At 32.6% G+C, this 22,436-nt stretch overlaps 3 protein-coding genes, 1 long non-coding RNA gene and 1 pseudogene across 4 annotated transcripts; 2 read left to right on the plus strand and 3 right to left on the minus strand.

Annotated features, from left to right (window-relative positions):
- The first annotated feature begins 1,994 nt into the window (after nt 1-1,994).
- Nucleotides 1,995-3,266, plus strand: LOC101502996 (probable F-box protein At4g22030). Its single transcript, XM_004486256.1, has one exon. It carries the CDS (start codon nt 1,995-1,997, stop codon nt 3,264-3,266), a length of 1,272 nt encoding a protein of 423 aa, XP_004486313.1.
- Nucleotides 3,267-4,575: 1,309 nt separating this feature from the next.
- On the plus strand, nt 4,576-7,052 carry LOC101507113 (uncharacterized; annotated as a pseudogene).
- Nucleotides 7,053-9,615: 2,563 nt separating this feature from the next.
- Nucleotides 9,616-11,073, minus strand: LOC101503317 (mitogen-activated protein kinase kinase kinase 18-like). Its single transcript, XM_004486257.4, has one exon. The coding sequence runs from the start codon at nt 10,921-10,923 to the stop codon at nt 9,616-9,618; it is 1,308 nt and encodes a 435-aa protein (XP_004486314.1). The 5' UTR covers nt 10,924-11,073.
- Nucleotides 11,074-15,614: 4,541 nt separating this feature from the next.
- LOC140919159 (uncharacterized) lies at nt 15,615-16,183 on the minus strand. Its single transcript, XR_012161750.1, has 2 exons — nt 16,045-16,183; nt 15,615-15,900 (listed from the first exon to the last, which is right to left on the minus strand). It is a non-coding gene; the product is annotated as an uncharacterized lncRNA (long non-coding RNA).
- Nucleotides 16,184-16,404: 221 nt separating this feature from the next.
- Nucleotides 16,405-20,802, minus strand: AP2 (aspartic proteinase A1). The gene is made up of 14 exons (XM_004486118.4): nt 20,663-20,802; nt 19,992-20,351; nt 19,698-19,758; nt 19,013-19,107; nt 18,769-18,881; nt 18,512-18,680; nt 18,380-18,419; nt 18,188-18,252; nt 17,919-18,032; nt 17,728-17,792; nt 17,292-17,448; nt 17,091-17,210; nt 16,736-16,824; nt 16,405-16,591 (listed from the first exon to the last, which is right to left on the minus strand). The coding sequence occupies exons 2-14, from the start codon at nt 20,343-20,345 to the stop codon at nt 16,507-16,509; spliced, it is 1,527 nt and encodes a 508-aa protein (XP_004486175.1). The 5' UTR covers nt 20,346-20,351; nt 20,663-20,802; the 3' UTR covers nt 16,405-16,506.
- Between the last annotated feature and the right edge of the window lie 1,634 nt (nt 20,803-22,436).

Raw genomic sequence — 22,436 nt, forward strand, 5'->3', positions numbered from 1 at the left:
CTGCTGCTTCATGATGGAGAAAGTACTTTTTTTATTCCTATTGATTCAACTCATTAGGGTCGTCAAGTCTTGTGCACAAATGATAAAGAAGTAGGGGACAAAGGATCACTAAGTCTCAAACCCTTCCTAAACTGAGTTGCTAAACTATTTGGAAGCACATACTCATCCATTTCTCATGAACATACATTCTGAGCATGACCTTCAAAAGATAGTTCCACTTCACTCTGCCATAGACTTTACTTATGTCAAATTTAAGAGTTACTTCTCCCAAGTCCCAACTTTCCATTCACCTTACACTTGTGGTGATTCTCCATACCATATAAATTATAAAAGCACTTATAAAAGGCTAGGTTCAAACCATTGGATCTAGAGCTTTATCACGTTAGAAATTTTGTTACTTCGTAGGACCACTTCAATTGCATAAAAAAGTTATGTACTTCTGTCCTTGTCACAAAGCCAATGAACTTTAGTTCGCAGCTGTCATCTCCTACTCTAATATGTTATTTCATGTCTCTCTGAGTAATGCCTTCCAACATCATCATCACGATTTTAAATATTTTAAATAAAACACTTAATATGAAAAATGAAGTATTATATCCAACATGGAAATGGCTAACGGATATGTATGTGAACATGAAATAAATCTTTGGCTCCATTTACATGTCCAAAAATGATAAACGTGAGTGGTCAGAAAAAGAACCCTTTGACCATTTTGAGTAAGAGGCAGTGTTAAACTTGATACGTGTATTATAGACCGTGTATAAAGAAATGAGTCATGTAATTTAAATTCTATATAATTTCATTATTTGAACTCATTTTTCTGCATATCTATACCATAATAATATAAAGAAACTCTAAAAGTGACTGATTTTGGTCGGATTTGTTTTTTTGTACATATTTTCCATGATAACACAACTTTTTCTAATAAATGTTACTTAGAATATAACTATCCAAATTTCCTCTATCAAAATTTATGAATATTTATAAATAAATAAAAAATCAAATTTCAATGTAATAAAGTTGGTAACATTTAAAATAAGAGAACTGATCCCAATTTTCTTTTACAGAAATTTATGAAAAATATTTGGTATAGACACACATCTATTTTACATTTTGAAAGAAAAAGAAAGAAAAAAAAATAATGTAGTATATATATATGATATATTGGTGATGTAATAGAAATAAGATAAAGAGAAAATGAATTGTTTAATAGATATAAAAAAATAATGAGTGTTCCTATATGATAACTTGAAATTTAGCCTCGTGCCTACTCATGAGTACACATATACATAACATTAATTTATGATGGACTGTAAGTGTGATTGCGAAGAACCGCGGTTCCCTGGTCATCAACCGTGCAAAAGAATTTACTTAACCCACGTGAATGAAAAACAATATATTCTAGAAGAAAGGACTTGGAGTTACTTATCCGTTACTATTATACTCAGTCACAATATTTTAACAATTTAAATGCATATCCATGCACTTAATTAAATATTAAGCAATGAGCACATAGTGCCATATAGCCATGTGAGTATGTGACATAATTTCTTTAAAACATTCAGCCTGCAGGGTTTTATTATTTATATATATATACATATTTATATTTATATTATATTTTTGGCATGGTCTTAATTATTTAACAAAATATTGTAGTAGTTGGTATACAGGGTTGTTTTACTCGTTAATTCTGTTCAAAGTCAACATCTCAAGTACTCTACTCGGAATACAAGTTTCCAAAGTGAAGACGACAAATATTTCACAGCCTCGAACTATATTCCCCAATATTTGGAATTAGGAAATGGAAAATTTATCAATCTAAATTATTTGATTTATCTGCTTATATATCTATGCATGTGCTATAACTATAAGTTCATATAATTCATTCTCAAACCAATTCTATACACTCATCTACCATTAGTTAACCCTTCATATATTAAAAACAAAACAACTATATATTATTAAATATTTTCACACACCATTGATAATAGCACATGGAAACCTTTATGATTTCAAACAAAGTTTCTTCTTCTTTTTCTTATTCTCATACAACAAAAATTACAGCAACAAACAAGTTTCATATAACCAAAATCTCCATTCCAAAGCTTCCTAATAGATTAAACTATCTAAATAATTACACTTTAGCAACATCTCATGTAAAGAACAATGATCCTTACAATAACAATAACAATAACAATTCAATACCATTTAACAGAAGCACCTCAAATTCAAAGGAGGTTATTAAGCTTCACATGATTATGGAAATCATATCAGATAGATTAGAAATGCACAAAAACATTGGAATCCAACGCGACAATTGGAACCATCTTCTGCTGTCATCAATCAACATGATGACACTTTCTGCTGCATCAATGATTGGTCTTGCATCAGTTTCATCAAGTGGAGTTGAATCACCTCTTTTAGCATTGAAAGTTTCTTCCACAATTCTTTACATGGCTTCCACTGGTTTGCTTCTGTTGATGAACAAAGTTCAGCCATCACAGCTTGCAGAAGAACAGAGAAATGCTGTTAGATTCTTTAAGCAGCTTCAAGGAGAATTCAAAACAAGGCTTGTTCTTGGGAATGTTACTGAATTTGATGTTGATGAAGCAATGGAGAAAGTTTTGGCATTGGATAAAGCTTTTCCTCTTCCTTTGTTAGGATCAATGATTGAGAAGTTCCCTCAAAATGTTAAACCAGCAATATGGTGGCCACAAAGGAAGCAAAAATATAAAGGGCAAAATGGGAAATTGAAAAATAATAATGGATGGGATTTAAGGTTGGAAGAGGAAATGAAAAAGATTGTGATGGTTTTGAAAAAGAAGGATATGGGAAAAAAATTGAAGTTGAGTGAATTTTTCTTGAAGTTGAATAAAATATTAGCAGTTTCTGGTCCAATACTAACTTGTCTTGCAGCAGTTGGTTCTGTTTTTTTGGGCTCTGTTAATTCAACTTGGCCTGTGATGCTTGCTATTATTTGTGGAGGTTTGGCAAGTGTTGTTAATACTATAGAACATGGTGGACAAGTTGGGATGGTGTTTGAGTTTTATAGGGGAGCTAGTGGTTTCTTTAAGCTCATGGAAGAGACTATAGAGGTAAATTTAAATGAAGACGATTTTCTTAAAAGAGAAGATGGTGAGTTGTTTGAAATTAAACTTGCTTTACAATTAGGTAGGAGTGTCTCAGAACTAAGGCAATTTTCTGACTTTTTACCTTCCTTAGATGATGATGATGCTTGTGAAGAGTTTGCAAGCAAGCTTTTCTAGTATTGTTGTTATTATTAAATGTGTTGTACTATACTGTCTATAGAAACTAACTATCATGGTTTTATTTTTATTTTTTTGTAAATATATGAAATTGATAGAGTTTAACTTTGCTGCTATTATTTATCAAGTTGGTTCAACCAGTTGTTAATTTTGATTCACATCTAATTAGTTTTTGGTTTTCTCATCTCTGCATTGTGAGTTGAGTACTATTGGAAACAAATGCAAAAATTTAAATAATTAATTGCAGGCCTTATTCGTTTTTGTATGATGTATTGCTTTGCTACTCTATCCAATAAACATCACGACAAAGAAGAGTTTTTATATTAATACTGAATGTCTCCTTTGGACAGCACATAAATCCCCACGTTTAAATGATCCTATATAGTTTGGACAGCGTAAGATATGTAATTTGTTTTCATATATATAATTATTTGTATAGCAGTTTGATTGCTAAAAATAAGAAGAAAAAAAAAACCTTAAACAATAATTATTTTAAAAAAAAGTAATTTTAAAATTATTATCAACCGTGGACTATGTATCGCATGTAAATCGGATTGCGATTCAATGCATTCAAAGAAATGGCACAGTCAAGCTGTTGAAACTTAATCTGCCGTCAGATTGAATGAATGGCTTAGAAACTTCACAATTTTGATCTAAAACTTAGGAATTTTAGACATTTTTTCTATCACATTGAAGTACATGTTAGCAATTAAGCAATTCCATTTTATGTTTAAGAATATAAACTTCAATATCTTTCCATTCTTGATCATTAAGGAGTTATTTAATTAATTTTTTTTATTTCCTATTTTCCTTGCTCCCGTCTCTCCTTTGAAAATGGAAGTATTGGAAAAAATTGGGTTTAGAATAACGCAATGGAGATAATCGGGTAAAGTGAAGGTGGGTCTTTTTGGATTTAGAGTGAAAAATTGGAGAAACATTAGATCTGAGCCGTTAATTGAATCTGACGGCAGATTTAAATTCAACAACGTGACTGCGTCATTTATTTAACTGCAGTAAATCGCAATCCATGTAAATGACATGTGAAATTTTGCACCTTAGTAGTTGCCCTTAATAAACACACCATGAATGTGACGCAAAATTAGAAAAAGTGGCAAGTTAGGGCAATAATGAAAAAAAATGGAGGACTAAATAGGAAAACATGAAATGTTTATAAAGCGAGGAAGAAATGGTTATTTTATTTGTTGAGCTTTTGAATGAGTCTCTCTCTGGTGTCTGTTTCTTCTCTTCAATTGTCGTCGTGATTTAGATTCATTAATTCATCATACTAACACTAATACACAACCTTTCTCTCACTAGCCCCATAAATCTCTGCGCGTGTCACTCTCTCTCTCTCTCTCTCTCTCTAACATAACAATCTATTCAATTCAATTCAATTCACGTCAAGTTAAGATCTAAAACAATTTCAATTGAATCGAATTGATCAGTGTAGAAGATGATTCAGCTATTATTCACGATCATATTTTGTGAAGCGGCAATGATAGCATTGCTGTTATTCAAAACCCCATTGAGGAAACTTGTGATAATGGCTTTGGATCGCTTGAAACGAGGACGTGGACCCCTCATGGTGAAAACTATCGCTGGTACTCTTCTTGTTGTATTGTCTTCTAGTATCTATAGCATGCTCAAGATTCAAAAACGTGGGATCGAAGATGCTGCTGCTGTTAATCCTACCGATCAGGTTCTTATGGCCAAGCATCTTCTCGAAGCAACACTCATGGGTATCGTTTTTTTTCTTTTTCTTATGGCTTCTTCAAACGTTTATAATTTTTATGCATTTGATTTATTCATGTTGCATGATTAAATTGTATTTGATTCTTATGTGGGAATGCTTTGTTGGTTGATTTAAAGGTTTGGAGGTTGAATTGTAGTTCTGTTTTGTGCCATTGTTTGATATGTAGCATCAACACTTCATATTGAAGACCACTCTGAGTCTGAGTCTGAGTCTGAGTCTGGTGTCTAATAATAGGTTAACACGCCGACATTAACTCATGCGCTTACATTTAATCACTCTCAAATTAATAGTGTTGTTTATGTGTCTTGTATCTGTGTTTGATAGATAACTTGCCTAAATAATTTATGAGTCCTTTGCATTATGTTTTTCTTGTACTTGAAGCTTCATTGGTTCTTTTTGCTACTGATTTCTTCCATGTTTAAGAGTGGTGGAATGAATGTTGAGGCAACATACATAAGATATTTGAGCTTCTAAACTAGATGAAAAATGTGAGCTTTGGAAAATGATCTTTTACTTTCTTGTGGTATTGGTTATTGACTTATTGGTGGCAGAGAGATTTACAGGCTAATGTTACTAAGTTAGTGATTATGTTACTTTCCAGGGTTTGAAACCTTAGACCTCCGGCATAGAACTCTTTCTATGTCCCTTAGCTCTCACTCAACGAGCTACCTACTTGGGACAAACCAGATGTAATATATGATTTTCAATTTATAGGATTCTGTCTCACAACTAGAAAGCTCTAGTATGGTGTTAAACCTCAGCTCAGATTGTATGTAATTAGATAGATTCCACATATGTCCTAATTTTTCAAAATATTGCTGTGTTCTTTGATATTTCACAACACCAGTCACATCTTAAAAAACATAGCTGAAGAGTAAAATTACAGTTCCAATCCAACCGAAACGATACTGTTTTGAGTTTCTGAACCGATTGTTTCCTTAATGTTTTTGTTAGCAACCCAAAATTAAGAGAAATAAGAATATGGAATTGATGATTGAAAACTAAGAAAATGATTACAAGAGTTTCCTCCAATAACCCCGAGCAAAGCTCCTTTAGAAGATGAATACCCTCTGTTCACTAGAAACTGTAAAACAGAATAACAAGTATGATGATAACCTCCTCGTGACACTAACTCTCTATATATATTCCCTTAACATGTGTATTTTCTCTCCCTCTCTCTATCTAACTTGCCAATTCAGCACTCTCTTCTTCATTTGGGCCTTTCTCTTCATGGGTCCTATCAGTTTATGATTTATTAAAAGACCTCCTCTGTGGCTTGTGAGCATTATTTATCCTTGGTCAATTATTTGCAGGGGCTGTCCTTTTTCTTGCACTCATGGTAGACCGGCTTCACCATTACATAAGAGAACTTCGGATTCGAAGAAAGAGCATGGAAGCTGTTAAGAAACAAATGCGAGGGTCTGAGGATGCAAAAGCCGCAACTTCAGAGGATACTAAGGCAATGGAGGAAGAAGCAGCAAAGTTGAGAGCGGCAGTTAATCGTCTGGAATCTGAACTGCAGTCAAAAAATAAAGAGGTCGGTGTTTCAGAAGCCAATGTAAATGCTCTGAGGAAACAATCTGAAGGGTTCCTTCTTGAATATGATCGCTTACTTGAGGAGAACCAGAGCCTCCGCAACCAACTACAATCTGTTGACCGAAGATTCTCGCATTCAGCTTCCAAGAAGAATATGTAAGAAACATTTAAGGCGGCGGCTTTTTCTTCTATACTTTTCAGGATTTCCATGGCAGTTTGCTGGTAACAGGTTATCAATCCTTGCTTCTCAAGAAATAGGAGGATTTTCACTTCAGAGTTGAATTTGGACCAATTTTGTCCTAACAAATTGTGAATTTTTTTTCAGTGATGACAGAAATATAGTGCTGATTTGTTTTTTCTGCACATATGTAACTTTTACAGCTTCTGTTTGGCCACTATGAAAGGACGTGCCCTGAAATAGTGCTTGATATCTCTTGGAACTTAATTTTATTTAAATTTATCACTGTTTCTATTTAAGTGATGTGTTTCTTGAGCCAGACAGTGTTCTCCTCTTGACTGTTCACTTCTTTCATAATTTTTCATTTTCTTGTTCACATTTGTTTTGTTAGTCAGCTATGCTACTATACCAAGTACCAACTATAATATGATCCAAGAATTTGTTTAAAGACGAGTCGCAAGTACCTACTCAAGTATATTGAGCAGCTGAAGTTTTTAACAAATTTGTGCAAATTTAATTATTTTTGGATTTAGATACTTTTTCTTTTTAAATGTGATAATGCCATCATGGTAGATCATAAGTTAGGTTCTTAAGTCTCTTTTAACTAACCCTACAATGCCACATAGGATCCAATAATTCCTACGAGTTTTCACTCCAAATAGTAAATCTCAAAGCAAGTTCTTAACATACTTTTAGTGGGTTCCAAGTAGAACCCTCACTAGTGTTACGAAAAGAATATTATTGGTATAATATGTTCTTAAAGAAGAACGGTTTCTAAGATGCGGTGTCAAGCTGTTATTTGCCAATGTAGTATTGAAGATTGTTATGTACCAATACATGTTCCCTATAACTAAACTATGTTTCCAATCTACTCCTGCAATAACTTGAGCAGCAATCAAGTTCCCCATAACTAATATACTAGCTGGCTTACTAGGTTTGCTACCAGCAACACAAAAAAAACACTAGTTATCCCGGCAAAATGGCTCACGAGAGTATTGAGAGCGCTCATAATTGAGAATCTCATGCAAATTAAAGAAAAATGTTAGTTGTCACAATAAAATGGCTCATGAGAGTATCACATACACTCATAATTGAGAATCTCGCACAAATTAAAGGAAAAATGTTAGTTGTCACGACAATATGACTCACGAGTATCGTGAGTGTTCATAATTGAGAATCTCACACAAATTAACAAAGATCACAGCTACCCATTTACCACGTTTTTTGACCAAGAATTAATTTTATGGTTAACTAGAAATTCACGAGTTTTTTCATGAACAAACCCTTCATGTAAATAGCATTGCTTTATCATTGCCGACAAAAATGGCAATTATCTTTTTCAAAAAAGCCACATTTTATTAAAGAAAACCAATTACATGCAATAACACAAGATATGCCACAGCAGCCCAAAGTCAGAATCAGATGTAAATACAACAGCACCATAATGTGCTAATACATGTGCTACATTAGTGATACCCCCTTGCAACCACTAAACGCTCATTATCTAGACAGCTCATGAACCCCTTTGATTAAGGGAAAATTAATCTCACCACAAAGAGCTTCAAACTTAATACATATTAGCTTGCTCCATGTGTTTCTGAGCCTTGCATAACAATTTCTGCTATTACAACAGCTGCTATATATGAGGGCTATACCTTTGTCCATTTAGTTTTGAGAGCATTTCATGTCAATGACCACATTAACCATAGAGTGTACAACAAATCATTTTAAATACATCGTTCTCTACTACTACAATGTATCATTATGATGAAAATCAATTAAAAGTATGTATAAACTTTTTTTACAGTGTTGTATAGTTATATTTAATAATATAGAAATGATGATTGTACATTGTCTATTCTTTCTCAAATGAAATATAAATATCAATATCCGATCTCAAAGTCACACATAAGCATCATTTGTTACATCTGTATTATACTGTTCGTCTTTTGTCATGTTCAGAACAAAGAATGCAAAAAGCACACAACACCATTTTCTATTAGACTTCAATCTAGAACGGCATAACTAGTAGTTTATCAAAATCTTAGCTGTTCTAGCATAAACATTGTGCTGCCAGATGTCCACGTATCCATTTTATGAATTATTTAATGTTTGGAGTTGGACAAACTGAAACAAGATTTCCTGGTTTTCGATATACTATGTTGTTAATAAAGTTTTTCTAATAATTTAAGAAAAAAATTCTACAACAAATTTCGCTGTAAATCACATATAAGGACAAAATGCATTTCATCAAATTTTCCTTAACTTGACAATCATTCCTATTTAGACACAAAACTCCTCCACATGTATGTAGCAATTGAAAAATAATATTTCAGATTTTTAAGCACATCTTACAAAATAAAAAGTGTGCAACGTAAGAAAATAAAAAATTGTCCTAGAAAATAAAACCTATAAGAAAAACTATAGACTTGAATGTGTTTTTTGAATTTAAAAAGTTGCACCTACTAAAATTGACCAACAACACTGCTGATGCAAAATCAAATCAAGAGCACAAAAAATAAGCTCCTCAAAGCTGATGAAACTTCCTTGAGAAATCAGCTAGAACAAATTAGGACAGGCAACGTGATATCTTCTTGCAGACCCCATTGGAGGGTGGATACCATACTACCATGCCACTATCAATCAACTATCAAATATGTAGTGTTAAATAGACTAGGGATTGTATCAATTCAAGAAAGAATGCTTGAGGCTACATTTGATTTTAGAGATTTTAAGTGAATTCTTAACACTACTCATTTAGAAGTAGTAGAAATTAACATACGGATATGATTAGATTTGGCATTGTTAACTATTATGCTGGGCACATAAATTATCCCATTAAACTATATTTTCAAATAAAAATTTTAAAATGTTGAATTTATCTAATAAAATGGGAAATTAAAGAGGCAAAGAGAAAGCAAAAAGCAGAGCATGATAAAAATTTCTTTATTCTGATGATCAAATTTTACACAGGAAACAATCTTTCTACATTGACAAACTAACGAAAAATCACTAACACAATTGCAGTTACTAAGACACCAATAATCAACAATAGCATTCCATCTACTCAATTCAATTACAATTTCTGGTTCATAAAAATTTTCCAAATCAATCTCAATCTCAATCTCATGATCACCAACTACACAAACAGTGTCTGATTCATAATCTTCCATTTCTCCTAACGACAATGCATTAAACTCCATATCATTACTTCTCACTGTAATCCATTCATCATCATTATCAAATTCCCAAACAGCCTCATCAGAACACAACCTCTGAATTCTGTCTAAAGGATTCGAAGAATCCGAGGAACAACAATCAAATGTGGGACCCACCTCCTGAGTTTTTTCCAAACAGTCCCAAATACTTCGTTCCAACACAGTCGTCGGAGTTTCCGAATCAAACACCAATTCCTTAAACTCTCCAACAAATTCATGTCCAAGAAGCTCAATCACCGACCACCTCTCGTTTGGATCTCTCTTCAAACATTTCCTCAAAAAATCCTTCCCCTGTTCCGAAACAGAGTTAGGAATCTCCGGCACATCGCCGGAGAATCCAATTCGATACAAAACCGCCGCAGGGTCAGAAACACCCTGCCACGGCATTTTCGCGGTGATCATCTCCAAAACAGTACATCCCAAAGCCCACACATCAGCAGAAAACCCTTGCTCCTCCCCACGCGCCACCTCCGGTGCCATGTAAGCCGGCGTACCGGAAATTAGCATCTCCTCCTCCTCAACCCTCCGAGCACAACCAAAATCAGCGATTTTCGCACCATGTTCCGTCAACAAGACGTTCTGTCCCTTCAAATCGCAATGTACTATCCCATTTGAATGAAGATAGTGAAGTCCAAATAAAATCCGGCGCGCGTGGAACTTGACCAAAGCTTCTTCCATTCCATTTCCACCATTTCTGTTGCGTAGTTCATCGGAGAGAGTTCCATAAGGTGCATACTCCATGAACAAGTTGAAAAACTCAACACCGTTTTCCAACGTGACATCACAACCATGGTAGTCCACAATTTCAGGACAATTAAGCTTCGAGAGAATCTCTTGTTCTCTCTTCAGAAACTCCGAGCGGTGAAGCTCTGTAGATTTGACCGCAAAATGTTCGCCGGAATGTCGATTCTCGGCTATGTAGACGGTGGCGGTTGAGCCACGGCCAATGGTTCTGCCTCTCATCCAATCCATTGAAATTTAGAAAAGAGAGTGTTTTATTTTTTTGTTGTTGGTGGAATTTGAGAGTAGGAGTTACCTTTCTTAATTAGGACATTGATATTTATATAGTGTAAAAGTTTAAACTTTGGTTTAATTTGGAGTGTTGTGGTTGGCTTAATGTTGAGGGTAAGAGGTTATGTGAATATCATATGATAATATATGATGATGACGTGGAAAGTTTTTTTTGTTTTTTTTTTTTTGAATGTGGTTTTGATTGTGTACAATGGACGGCCGCCGTCTTGTAACGATGGGAGGGGTCCACGTGTCAAAAGGAGGATGAAATGAGAAACTTTTGATTGTTGTTGATGTTGGCCGGCCACGCTAGCTAGCTAGCTCTATATGCATTTAATTAAGCGTGAAAATGGATGATTAATTTGAGGTTGGTTAATGGTTAATTAAGGAGACGGTGCACATGGTGGAACATGCTTAAGTGAATGTGCAAAGATTGCAGTGTGTGTATAGTAACTATTATAATTGGCATGGTGAATGACGGAAAACAAATTAAATTAGACAGCGTGCTTCCTCACTGAATCATTAGGTCATTAAGGACACAGGGGGATGGAATCGAACATTTTTATGGCATATTCCATCTTATATGTTAAATTCTTCTATTATTCAATCTTCTTAATAATGTTATCTTTAACTGTTTTCCCATCAAAGCCAGAAAAATATTATTCTTTGGATTTCCGGGCTTCCAACTGTGGTTAAACTCATTGACTTATTTTCCCTACCATATTACTATTATATTTATTTATCAAAAAAATTGGTATACGTACATCAAACACCTATAAAATACATCTTAAATTTGTATTTTTTCTTCATCATTATCACCTGATAAGAAATAAAACATAAATAAAAAAAAATAAAATTGTATATTTATATAGTGTCTAATATCGGAATTTGTGACAAAAAATTATTTATATATATTATTTGGTTTACATAGTGTCTTTGGTAAAAGTGAAACTATCCTCGTGGTACTTACTATATATACTTCCTTGGTCCTTTTTTCCTTGTTACATAGAATGGTATAGTGTAACAGCTAGATATGGAATTTTGCCAAACAATCCTTGATTTCTTCGATTAATAGGTATATGGGTGCTTGTGAAAACCATGAAAATTATCTCCTAGTGAAATGGATTCAACTAGAACAAGAATTCGCTCGAGTTAGGCAAATTAAAAGAGAACAATTAATAAATCATGTACATAGGTACATTGAACTTTGACTTCCTAATCTATATTGATCCGTTTAATTTGGTGGTAGACAATTATTGACTAAACTAGAAGTAGACAATCAGATTAGTCCACTTTCTTCCCTCCTAATTAATCACTACTTCTTTGTTGATTTTTAAAGTCAAATCAAAGGTACAAACGATGCTTTAATTTAAATGAACCACAATTTCATACTATGCTATAGTAGTATAAGTATATTATTTAGGTGGATTGTATACGAAGCAAAACGAAAGCCAACAGTGAAAGTCAATTTAAAGGCAAAACGCACTAATATAGATCTAGAGAGAGAGATATATGAATAGATAAAACAAATAGTAAAAAAAAAAAAAGGCATAGGATGAGGTAGCTTACTTAATCTATGATGAGTGTATAAAGTGGTAGAAGGTAGTGAATGCCTGAAAGGCAAGATAGTTGGACAGTTTGGAATATGGTTAAAGAAGAAGAAAAGGACAAAGCCAACTAACTTGTAGCACTAACTAAGTCTCATTCATCTAAAAAATACCAACCAGCCTGTCTATTCACATAGTGTAGCTATTAACTAACAAAATAAAACGATGGAACAAACAACAGACACTCTCTCTCGTGTTGTGAGAATTCAATTTCTTGGATTGGACCCTTAGTGGTACTAGTAAATTAAGTTGATTCGGTATAATATATGTTTCCGTATATCTAAATAGTCTCACATGCAAATCGGAGTAATAAAAATAGTTTATAAATAACACATTCATTATTTAATAAGTTAATTAACTTTCAAATTTTTTTTATCTTTTTATATAATTTGTAGTAAGAGATTTAAAGAAAAAGTAGATGTGCGTGTATTGTTTTGAAAGAGTAGGAAATAATTTATGAGCAATTAAGTTTGGATGGTATAGTTTTTGGTGTGGGAAAGTGCGGTGCTTAAGTGAGCGTTGACGCTTTGCGTGCGGAATTAAACGGCATAAAAGGAAGCGTGAAAATGAAGGAAGGCAATGATTAAAGTGAGTATATATTGTATTTATCATCACATGCCGCCAACCATTTTTGCAGTAATCCTTACTTTAATTAATCTATTAGGACCTTATTATATATAGTGTGCAATGCATGAATCAGTATCAGGTCACGCTGCAGCACCATGCAATATTGCTGTAAGGTGCTAAATCCACCTTCTACTTTACCCTTCCAAATTTAAATACCGTTTTCTGTCCCGTCCAATCCAATCTTTCGTTATTAGTGTTACGTAGGTCGTACAGTACAAGCTATCATTAAATATTTTGAGTAATAATTATTAAAAGATTTAATAACTTTTTACCTTTAATTTAATCTATTGAATGAGATGTACATATTAGATTAAGAATTGCTTCTTGCGTCATCACACCCTCAGGCTTTAGTCACCTATTAAACGCCTGAATAACCAATAGAAGGGATCTAATTTTGAATTTGGATTTTATTATGTAACAATTGCATGACTTGAGCTATCAACATATTGGTGACCATTGCATTGGATTAAAGATGGGACAGTAGAGAAATATAATTAGAATTTTAAATTTTTAAAAATAAAAACTTGATTTTAATCTAACTATTTGATCTAGATTAATAGACATGTGAAAAACATAGTTATTATCTATAGTTGTTAGTCGGCGTACGTCTGATTAGCCACAAAGATATTAGTCTACTAAGTTTAGAATATGTATGAAGGTCTAATTCCTTAATGATAATATGATGGAGAACATGATCAATTGATATCAAGTTATAATAACTTAGTCGACATAGTGGTTTTAGATTATAATTCAACTTTGTACACTATGTTTTTTAGAGTATAGTAAGAAGACACAACTAAGAAATAAAATCTTTTTCTCATAATATTCACTTGATACAAAAAGGAAATCATTTTCAAAAGTACAATTTAACAAATATATCATTTTATTAGTTGAAAATAAATAACCAATTAAATAAGCAAACGACTAATCAACTAAGTATACAATTAATTAGTCTGTTAAAAACCAAATTTCTTGCGGCAATAACGGTAGGATATGGATTTTCGAAATGGTATGTTAGCTTGTATGAAATCTCTCTAAGGAGACTTATGATATAACATATTTGAGTATCCCTCTCGTAAATAAATCTTTGCTTATAGAAAATTTCTATATGGAACCGGTTGTATTTGCTAATACATTTATCTTGTATTATTCACTAAAATTATGTCTTGTGGTATTTAATTTGGATAATTTGAAGTTTAAAAATAAAGAATAGAAATCTAATGGTATTCAATTCAGATTTTTTATAACTTATAAAATATTTTGTAGTATTCTAAAATTTTCAAATTTTAATAGATTGTTAACTAAATTAGATTTTATTGGATTAGGTTAGACTTTTTGGTGAATTTTTAATTGAAAAAAGTGTTCTCCTTTCTACAAATATTTGAAGTGTATGATATGTATAATCTACAAGGTAATCCATATCATAATAATGATCGTTAAAATAATAACGAGGAACTTATTTTCTCCATGTATTTTGAAAAATTGGTCCAAAACGATAATAACCGATAATTTTAAATATAAAATTGTATTGATTTTGCATTTTTTTTATTCGGCTATATTATTTATTTTCATTTCAAAGGTTCATTTTTTAACTCAATTTCAAGAGTTTTTGAAAGCTTATAAATCTATAAAGTCTATTCAAATCTTAAGTGTTCTTATAATATAAATCTACTAAAATTTAAAATCTTAGATTATAAAAATCTTTTAAAAACTCTTATAAGCTATTTAAATTCTTTCATTATCTTTTTTGCTTAAGATCCATAATCTACAAGACTGTGTTTATGTAAAAATAATTTTTTTAAATCTCAACACAACACATTCCTTTATATTACATAGTTTTATATTGAGTTTAATTTATATACATTATATGGATAGATTTTTTTTATCTTTTACGACTATCAATGTATATAAATTAAATTCTTTGACATTTAATTCAAATCAAAAGCTAAAAAAAATTGGATCAAAAACTAAAATTTTTATCTCTCACTAAACCATAAAATTGTGTCCCAAATACAAATTATCTAAAATACTAAAATTAACATTTTATATTCAGCTTGAAAAATACCTTCTCTCAACTCCTTATTCTCTATTTTATATTATTTTGTTTGTGCTATCTATTATTTGCCAAAATATGTGTCTTGTAATACCATGTTTGAAGCATCTTACATGCCTTCCCTTTTTTATTCTTATGTGTATATTTCTTTATTCTTTATTCTACCTTTGCATGTAATTTGATGCATCTGACACATCATACATGGATTGCGAAACAACTTAAAAGAATAGGATTCAAATAGCAATAATTTTTTTGGTCATTAAAATAAGCAACCATGAGAGCCCATACATAGTGTAGAGGCCCATAACACTAGTGATATATATGATAATAGCAGGGGGAGGGACTGCGAGAATATTAATTTGATATATACACAACACAACCCCAACTTTAGGCTCATTTTAATTGCAAAGTTATACAAACTATTAGCAAATAAATATTTGCCAATGTCCAATACTGAGGTTGCTCTTTCCCTTTATAGTTCTTGTTCATTTATACTAATTTTTTTAATTAAAAAAAAAACTACAAGCAAATAAAGGCTGTCATTCTGCAAGGCATGACCATATTCTCTATGCAGCTTGGGCAAATCCAACTCTGAGTTTACCATAATCAAACACTGTATGATAGCGCCCCATGAAGATATCTCCAAGGATCCTACATTTATGCAAATGCCATTAAGTGATTATTATCAAATCTAATGCATCAAAATCAAAAGACAAAAATGTCAGTGTATTTTTCTTTTTGTTCAAGAAATGTCATAGTTTATGTGTCACAAAAGCAAATTAAAGTTTGATGTACCAGAGTGGGCCACGTGGAGGAGGAACATCCAAGGCAGTAAAGCCACTAATGCATTGGGCTGCAGAACCTTCACCCACCTTCAGTATGTACTGCAGAAGGCAAATGGAAATTGGATGAGGGAAACACAACATGGAACAGAGAAACCATTTTAAGTGTTGTTTAAGCTTTTACACAAAATAAGGAAACCAATAAAAAAAATGTTTTCCATGAGATTCATTATCTTCTTACTATGTTACCATTGACTATTTATTGCTCCCTCCGTTTCACTTGAGCAAAAAAAAACTTGTTTAAAAATGAATTTAATTTCCGATTTTTAAGGGCTTGAATAGGCAAATATTTTGATTTGAAATTATACCTCTTCTTTCCCTTTATAGTTCTTGTTCATTTATACTAATTTTTTTAATTAAAAAAAAAACTACAAGCAAATAAAGGCTGTCATTCTGCAAGGCATGACCATATTCTCTATGCAGCTTGGGCAAATCCAACTCTGAGTTTACCATAATCAAACACTGTATGATAGCGCCCCATGAAGATATCTCCAAGGATCCTACATTTATGCAAATGCCATTAAGTGATTATTATCAAATCTAATGCATCAAAATCAAAAGACAAAAATGTCAGTGTATTTTTCTTTTTGTTCAAGAAATGTCATAGTTTATGTGTCACAAAAGCAAATTAAAGTTTGATGTACCAGAGTGGGCCACGTGGAGGAGGAACATCCAAGGCAGTAAAGCCACTAATGCATTGGGCTGCAGAACCTTCACCCACCTTCAGTATGTACTGCAGAAGGCAAATGGAAATTGGATGAGGGAAACACAACATGGAACAGAGAAACCATTTTAAGTGTTGTTTAAGCTTTTACACAAAATAAGGAAACCAATAAAAAAAATGTTTTCCATGAGATTCATTATCTTCTTACTATGTTACCATTGACTATTTATTGCTCCCTCCGTTTCACTTGAGCAAAAAAAAACTTGTTTAAAAATGAATTTAATTTCCGATTTTTAAGGGCTTGAATAGGCAAATATTTTGATTTGAAATTATACCTCTTGTGAGGAAAGGTCAAATTTTTTCCCACCAATGGTGAAGGAAACAACAGGCATAGAAGAGATCTTTGCACAATCAACAGATGATTGTCCCATTGGGTTAGGCATTTTATCACAAAGCTGCAATATCATCATGAGGATATAGTTAATAGTGGAAGAAAGGATTTGAAAACTAAAATAGCAAAACAAAAACTAAATTACCGAATGGACGTAGTTTAGTATCCGCTCTTCTGTCTGATTCTGCCTCAGCTGGTTCTGCATCCAAACAACGGCCATCTCGCATACAGAACAGGAAGCATCTTGAAGACCACCGGATGATATTCTATCAGTTTGTTCAACCACACTCTGGATACCCATACTTAAGGAAAAAAATTGAAAGATTTCAATAAAACAGCAGTTGCAGTACATTAGATTTATGTAGCACTGACACATTAAAATAATTGTATGTCACATGTCAAACATGTGTCGATGGTACCTGACACTGAACAAAACACTAACACCACACCAACACAAGTGCTGCTTTCAGCCTCTTCTATTGTTTTAAATTATTATCGGTGTCTATGTGTCAGAGTTAGTGCTTCGTTGCATTAGATACGGTAAGGTCCTTTAAGTTAATAAAGAAATCTTTGGGGATTACCTAACACCATGAGTTCCATCAAATGTACACAACCCAATTTGGGAGCAGATCTTCTTTGGCTGTGTCTACAGAACCAAATGAAAACCATAAGGAAATTCATTCTCAATAATGACCAATCACTCAACAGTCAACACTCGTCGCCATGGTCAAGAATTTAATCAACAAAACAATGACAAGAATAGATTACTCACTTCAGTCAAGAGCAATTGCAAAATTGTTTGTCCATATTGATCAACAAAAGACCTGCATTCTTGACTTGCAACTCCAGATGCTCCAATTGCTTGATTTATCATAGTAATTACAGTCTACACAGGCAAAACCACATATATTTAATCATAGAAATAAGCTAGTCAAAAGTTCTACCAAAAAGCATTCTTTACACGTCATGAAATTAAACTAAAAAAATAAAATAAAATAAACTAAATCTAAGCCATCTAAATCTACAAGCATTTATTCATACCGTTGGACCTGCCAACAAAGACGTCCCTGAGTCTGCAATTGCTGAACAATCATTAGCACAATATCCTGGATTACAATATTATGAAGTCAGAATCAATGGATAAAAATCGTGACGCATCTAACAAAGTGATATCAATATCATGTCATAGAAGAAATAAACAAGTAGTTCAGCTGATATGTTTTGTACACGTACCGGTAGGTTTTCCATCAATAAGTACATCTCCCATGTCAAACTGTCCAGAAAATACAATGCAATTAACACATATTATAAAAGATGCAGTATAAGCATAAACTAATGAACAAACAAGTTGACAGCCTAGCCAACCTGCCAATATCCTTTTCGTGTCACAGGCACATAAGTATGTTCGCCCTTGAAGTGAGCAGGATCGACCCCACCGAAAACAATCTCACCTCCTTCCTCCTCTTCTGGTTTACGATTGAGCCAAAATGAAAATACAGGATCCTTAACAAGACCTTGTTCGACCATATTGTACCTGTGGCAGAAAAGTGCCTCCTTTCAATATAAAGATAAAAAAAAATCATAACAAACCAATAAATGAATGTTTAAATGTGCACAGATACCAGATTGGGACAGCCTTTCCGACTGATATTTCTTGAAATCCAAGTCCAAGCAAACCATCAAACTTAGCCGCCACAAATGTAACTCCAGGCTCTCTAGTTGTTTCAATAAATTCCTGAAGGGAATAAAAGAAAAATATTCATATCAATTGATTGATCAACATATCACAAAGGAAGCCAAATGAACTCACACAATCCTCTCCATCTGTATGAAGGAAACCAAATATGGAATGGAAATCAACATTACCTGGTCCTTTATAACTATATCACCAACTCCTACATTGTCATAGCTAAAGAAGCCAGAAACAGCTCCAGTACCATACTGAATAGAAGCAGAAGTCCCTAAATAACAACAGACTCTCGGTGAAAAAAAAAAACTAAGATACAAAGAAATAAACAAATATGATTTATTAAATCATTAATTATATTATGCCAAACCGAATTACAAACAAAAACATTGGTATTTACAATAATTTTTTTTATATTATGTTAGAGCATCCACATTTGAGCTCTCTCATTTGGGTGCTTAAACAGGACCTAAGTGTACGCATAACTCATTTCATAAGTTTTTTATGATAGTGCTCAATAAATACCCAACCTCTCGAATACAACAACTCAAAAGAAATTACTAAATGGATCCCACTAACAATTGTATATCACTACAGGATATTTCAACAATACTCATTTATATTAATAGAATTTATTGTGTAGGGTCCATAAAAAATGAAGAGAGAAGGTGCTTCCATAGCCACTCTTCTATATAAACACCCAAAATTTACCCTCACAATAGGGTGCCTATTTAGCGCTATGTAGCAGTTCTACAGGGTAAAAGCAAGACTATAGAAGTCTCAAACTTCAAACCCTGCATATGAAAGAAGCTAATTTAAACAAAGAAATACAGACCCTTAAAAGACAAAGAGAAGAAGACAAACCATTTGGCCGGTAGGTACTTGATTGGCTAGACCTGTATTTGGCATGGACCAAGCATGCAAGCTGCACCAACAGGCAAAAACAGCACCAACAAAACCAAAAGTGAGGATATAATTTTATAAATAAACCAGCTAAATATCTGTGAAGCACAGATGATAACACAAACACCAGACACAACACAACGACACCGAGTCGGTGTCCCTGTGTCGGACACATAGACAGGTCTTTAATCAGAAGTATCGGTGCTACAAAGCTAAATATTCATAAGATGGATAAGAAATAACATATAAACTCACCGAGAAATAACATCTAACAGATGGCACCCAGGTATTAGAGCTACCAGTGTCAAAAATGACAGTGAATTTCTGAGGAGGGGTACCAATGGTAATTTCACCATAATACTGAGCATCCAAGTAATTCTTCAATGCAACAACATCAGCCTTCTCAATTCCTCCAAGGATGTTGTTTTCCAGACGATACTTCCTAATGATAGATTGATCACCCTTCAACCCTTTCAGGTCGTTGGGTCCCAATTTGATCTTTTTCAGTCCTATCCTACGTAACCCTTCATTTGGTACACAAGAAACCAAACAAAACAACAGGGTCCACACACACAAACACAACGCCACCACATTCAACTTGTTTCCCATTTTCACCTGATCATAAAAATTCCAAAATTTCAACCTAAGATAAAAATTCCATCTTTTACTAAAATAAATAAAAAATTATTCACAATTAAATTAAAAACTAGTCAATTAATGTAGAATCCTAAATTTTCATGTGTCACAGCAATAGTAATTAAACAAAGCATAAACCCCTTTCATTCCCCCACCAAACCCTCACATGCATTAAAAAAAGTTTATAATATCCGAATAAAAGCCACAAATGCATTATAGAAGAATAATCCAGCAATGCATGCATTAATATTAAAAATAAGAATGAAATAGAGGAAGAGAAATGAAGTTACCGAGAATTGGATTGTTGAAGAAGAGAGGATTGAAATGAGAATTGTGAAGAAAGGGTGATGAGGGAGAGAATTTATTTAAAGCCGAAATGGTGCAAATAAGAAACTACCAACCTGGTTGAGGTTGGCAGTGAAGTGGGCCCAGCTCGACTAGCACCCTATTCTCGTACTCGTTGTGGGTCCCTCTTTTATAAGCCGTTGATGAGAGAAAGCAATGCAGGAGAGCCGTTGATGGTGGAGGGTTTCTCGTGAAGGCTTGTTTGGGATGGTAACTGAAATGGTTACGTGGATGAGAAGCAGAAGGGAAATGCATTATCACGCGACACAACACAACACATCCCCTTTACCCCTGACGTCAGCTCGGGAATCTCATCTAACGCACCACTAATTCAATTTTTCGTTTTATGAAATTTAATGTTGTGTGTGTATATTTAATAATAACGTAATCTCCTTTTATCCAAATCAACGTCGATGTCGGTATTCTCTTGTCCATATGCCTATTATTATATACATTAAGCTAACCTATCTTCATAGAAAAGGTTAACTTTCTTTTAATTTTTATTTGATTTTAAATAAAATAAGTTAAATTGACTAAATATATAATTATAAAAATTGAACATGTTTTCTTTTACAATTATTCTCACTTTTATAAAATGTAAGAAAACTAAAAAAAATATAGTATTTGACCTGTGCAATAAAGTAATAGTATTAAAATAGTAGATAATATATCTTTTGAAATAAAATACACTATATTAAGAAAAATATTGTTTTTATTACATATATAGATAAAAGGTTTTTGAACTTAATGTGGTTTTATTTTTTCTTAGTTTGAGTGAGCATAATTTTGATGAGACATTTAATTTAGATTAACATATTAATTTGGATGCATTATATTTCAATAACGATGGTGTATTTTCAATTTAAAAATGAAGTAAAAATTAAAATTATGCATAACAAAAATATAAAAGTTGAAAATGTATTTAAACTTCTATTTTAATGATATTTCATTATTAGTTCAGATATAAAAAAAAGTGACTTAAAATATTTATGTAATAGTAAAATATTATTAAATAACAAAAACTATAACACGGTAACCTCTTTATCTCGAGGTGTTATTTCAACAACAACAACAAAAATTATCTCAAATTGAATATTATTTTCAATATTTGATATAAAATTAATTATTTTTATTTTTATTATATTACTAATTATTATTATGTACATTATTTTTAAATCATTATATTCTATTATATATTTATAATAGGATAAAATACTTAACAAAAAAATATTTAACAAAAAGTATTCGATAAAATTATTATTATCTCTTATTTATACTATTTTAAAATAAACAAAATATACAGAGAGGAAGAAGTATACAAAGTTTTTTTTTTTCACTTAGTTTTATAGAGCTTACTTCAATGGTGAAGTAACAAGTATCATGGACATTCATATGCGTGAAGAGGAACTCAAGTGATGTTAATGAAAGTGTGGAGAAAAAGCAAAAATGTGTAACGTGAGGAAGCAAACATGGATGACATTGCCAAGAAGCAAAGCCACAATTTGTGAATGAAAGAATGGGAGAGTGAGGTTAGCATACCCCACATTAAGGTGTGATTGGAAGTGCAAGTAAGCAAACTTTTTCTAATATGGTCACATTAAAATCATGTAATTACAACGTTAGTCTATTTATAAAATTAAGCTAGAGCTTATCTATCTTGTCTATCTTGTCTTGTATTAGATTATCCCTGGATATATAAGTGAAACTTTTCGATATATA

Source organism: Cicer arietinum, chromosome 1 (genome assembly GCF_000331145.2).
Source record: "Cicer arietinum cultivar CDC Frontier isolate Library 1 chromosome 1, Cicar.CDCFrontier_v2.0, whole genome shotgun sequence".
In the NCBI taxonomy this organism is placed as follows: Eukaryota; Viridiplantae; Streptophyta; class Magnoliopsida; order Fabales; family Fabaceae; genus Cicer; species Cicer arietinum.

Bases quoted from the DNA above. Each gene is read 5' to 3' on its own strand.
- LOC101502996 (XM_004486256.1), top strand. From the start codon at position 1,995: ATGGAAACCTTTATGATTTCAAACAAAGTTTCTTCTTCTTTTTCTTAT.
- LOC101503317 (XM_004486257.4), bottom strand. From the start codon at position 10,923: ATGGATTGGATGAGAGGCAGAACCATTGGCCGTGGCTCAACCGCCACC.
- AP2 (XM_004486118.4), bottom strand. From the start codon at position 20,345: ATGGGAAACAAGTTGAATGTGGTGGCGTTGTGTTTGTGTGTGTGGACC. The intron at 18,681-18,768 runs GTATCTGTGCAC...TTTCTGCCACAG, and splicing joins GGAAAGGCTGTCCCAATCTG to GTACAATATGGTCGAACAAG. The intron at 17,793-17,918 runs GTGAGTAATCTA...TTGGTTCTGTAG, and splicing joins TGCAATTGCTCTTGACTGAA to ACACAGCCAAAGAAGATCTG.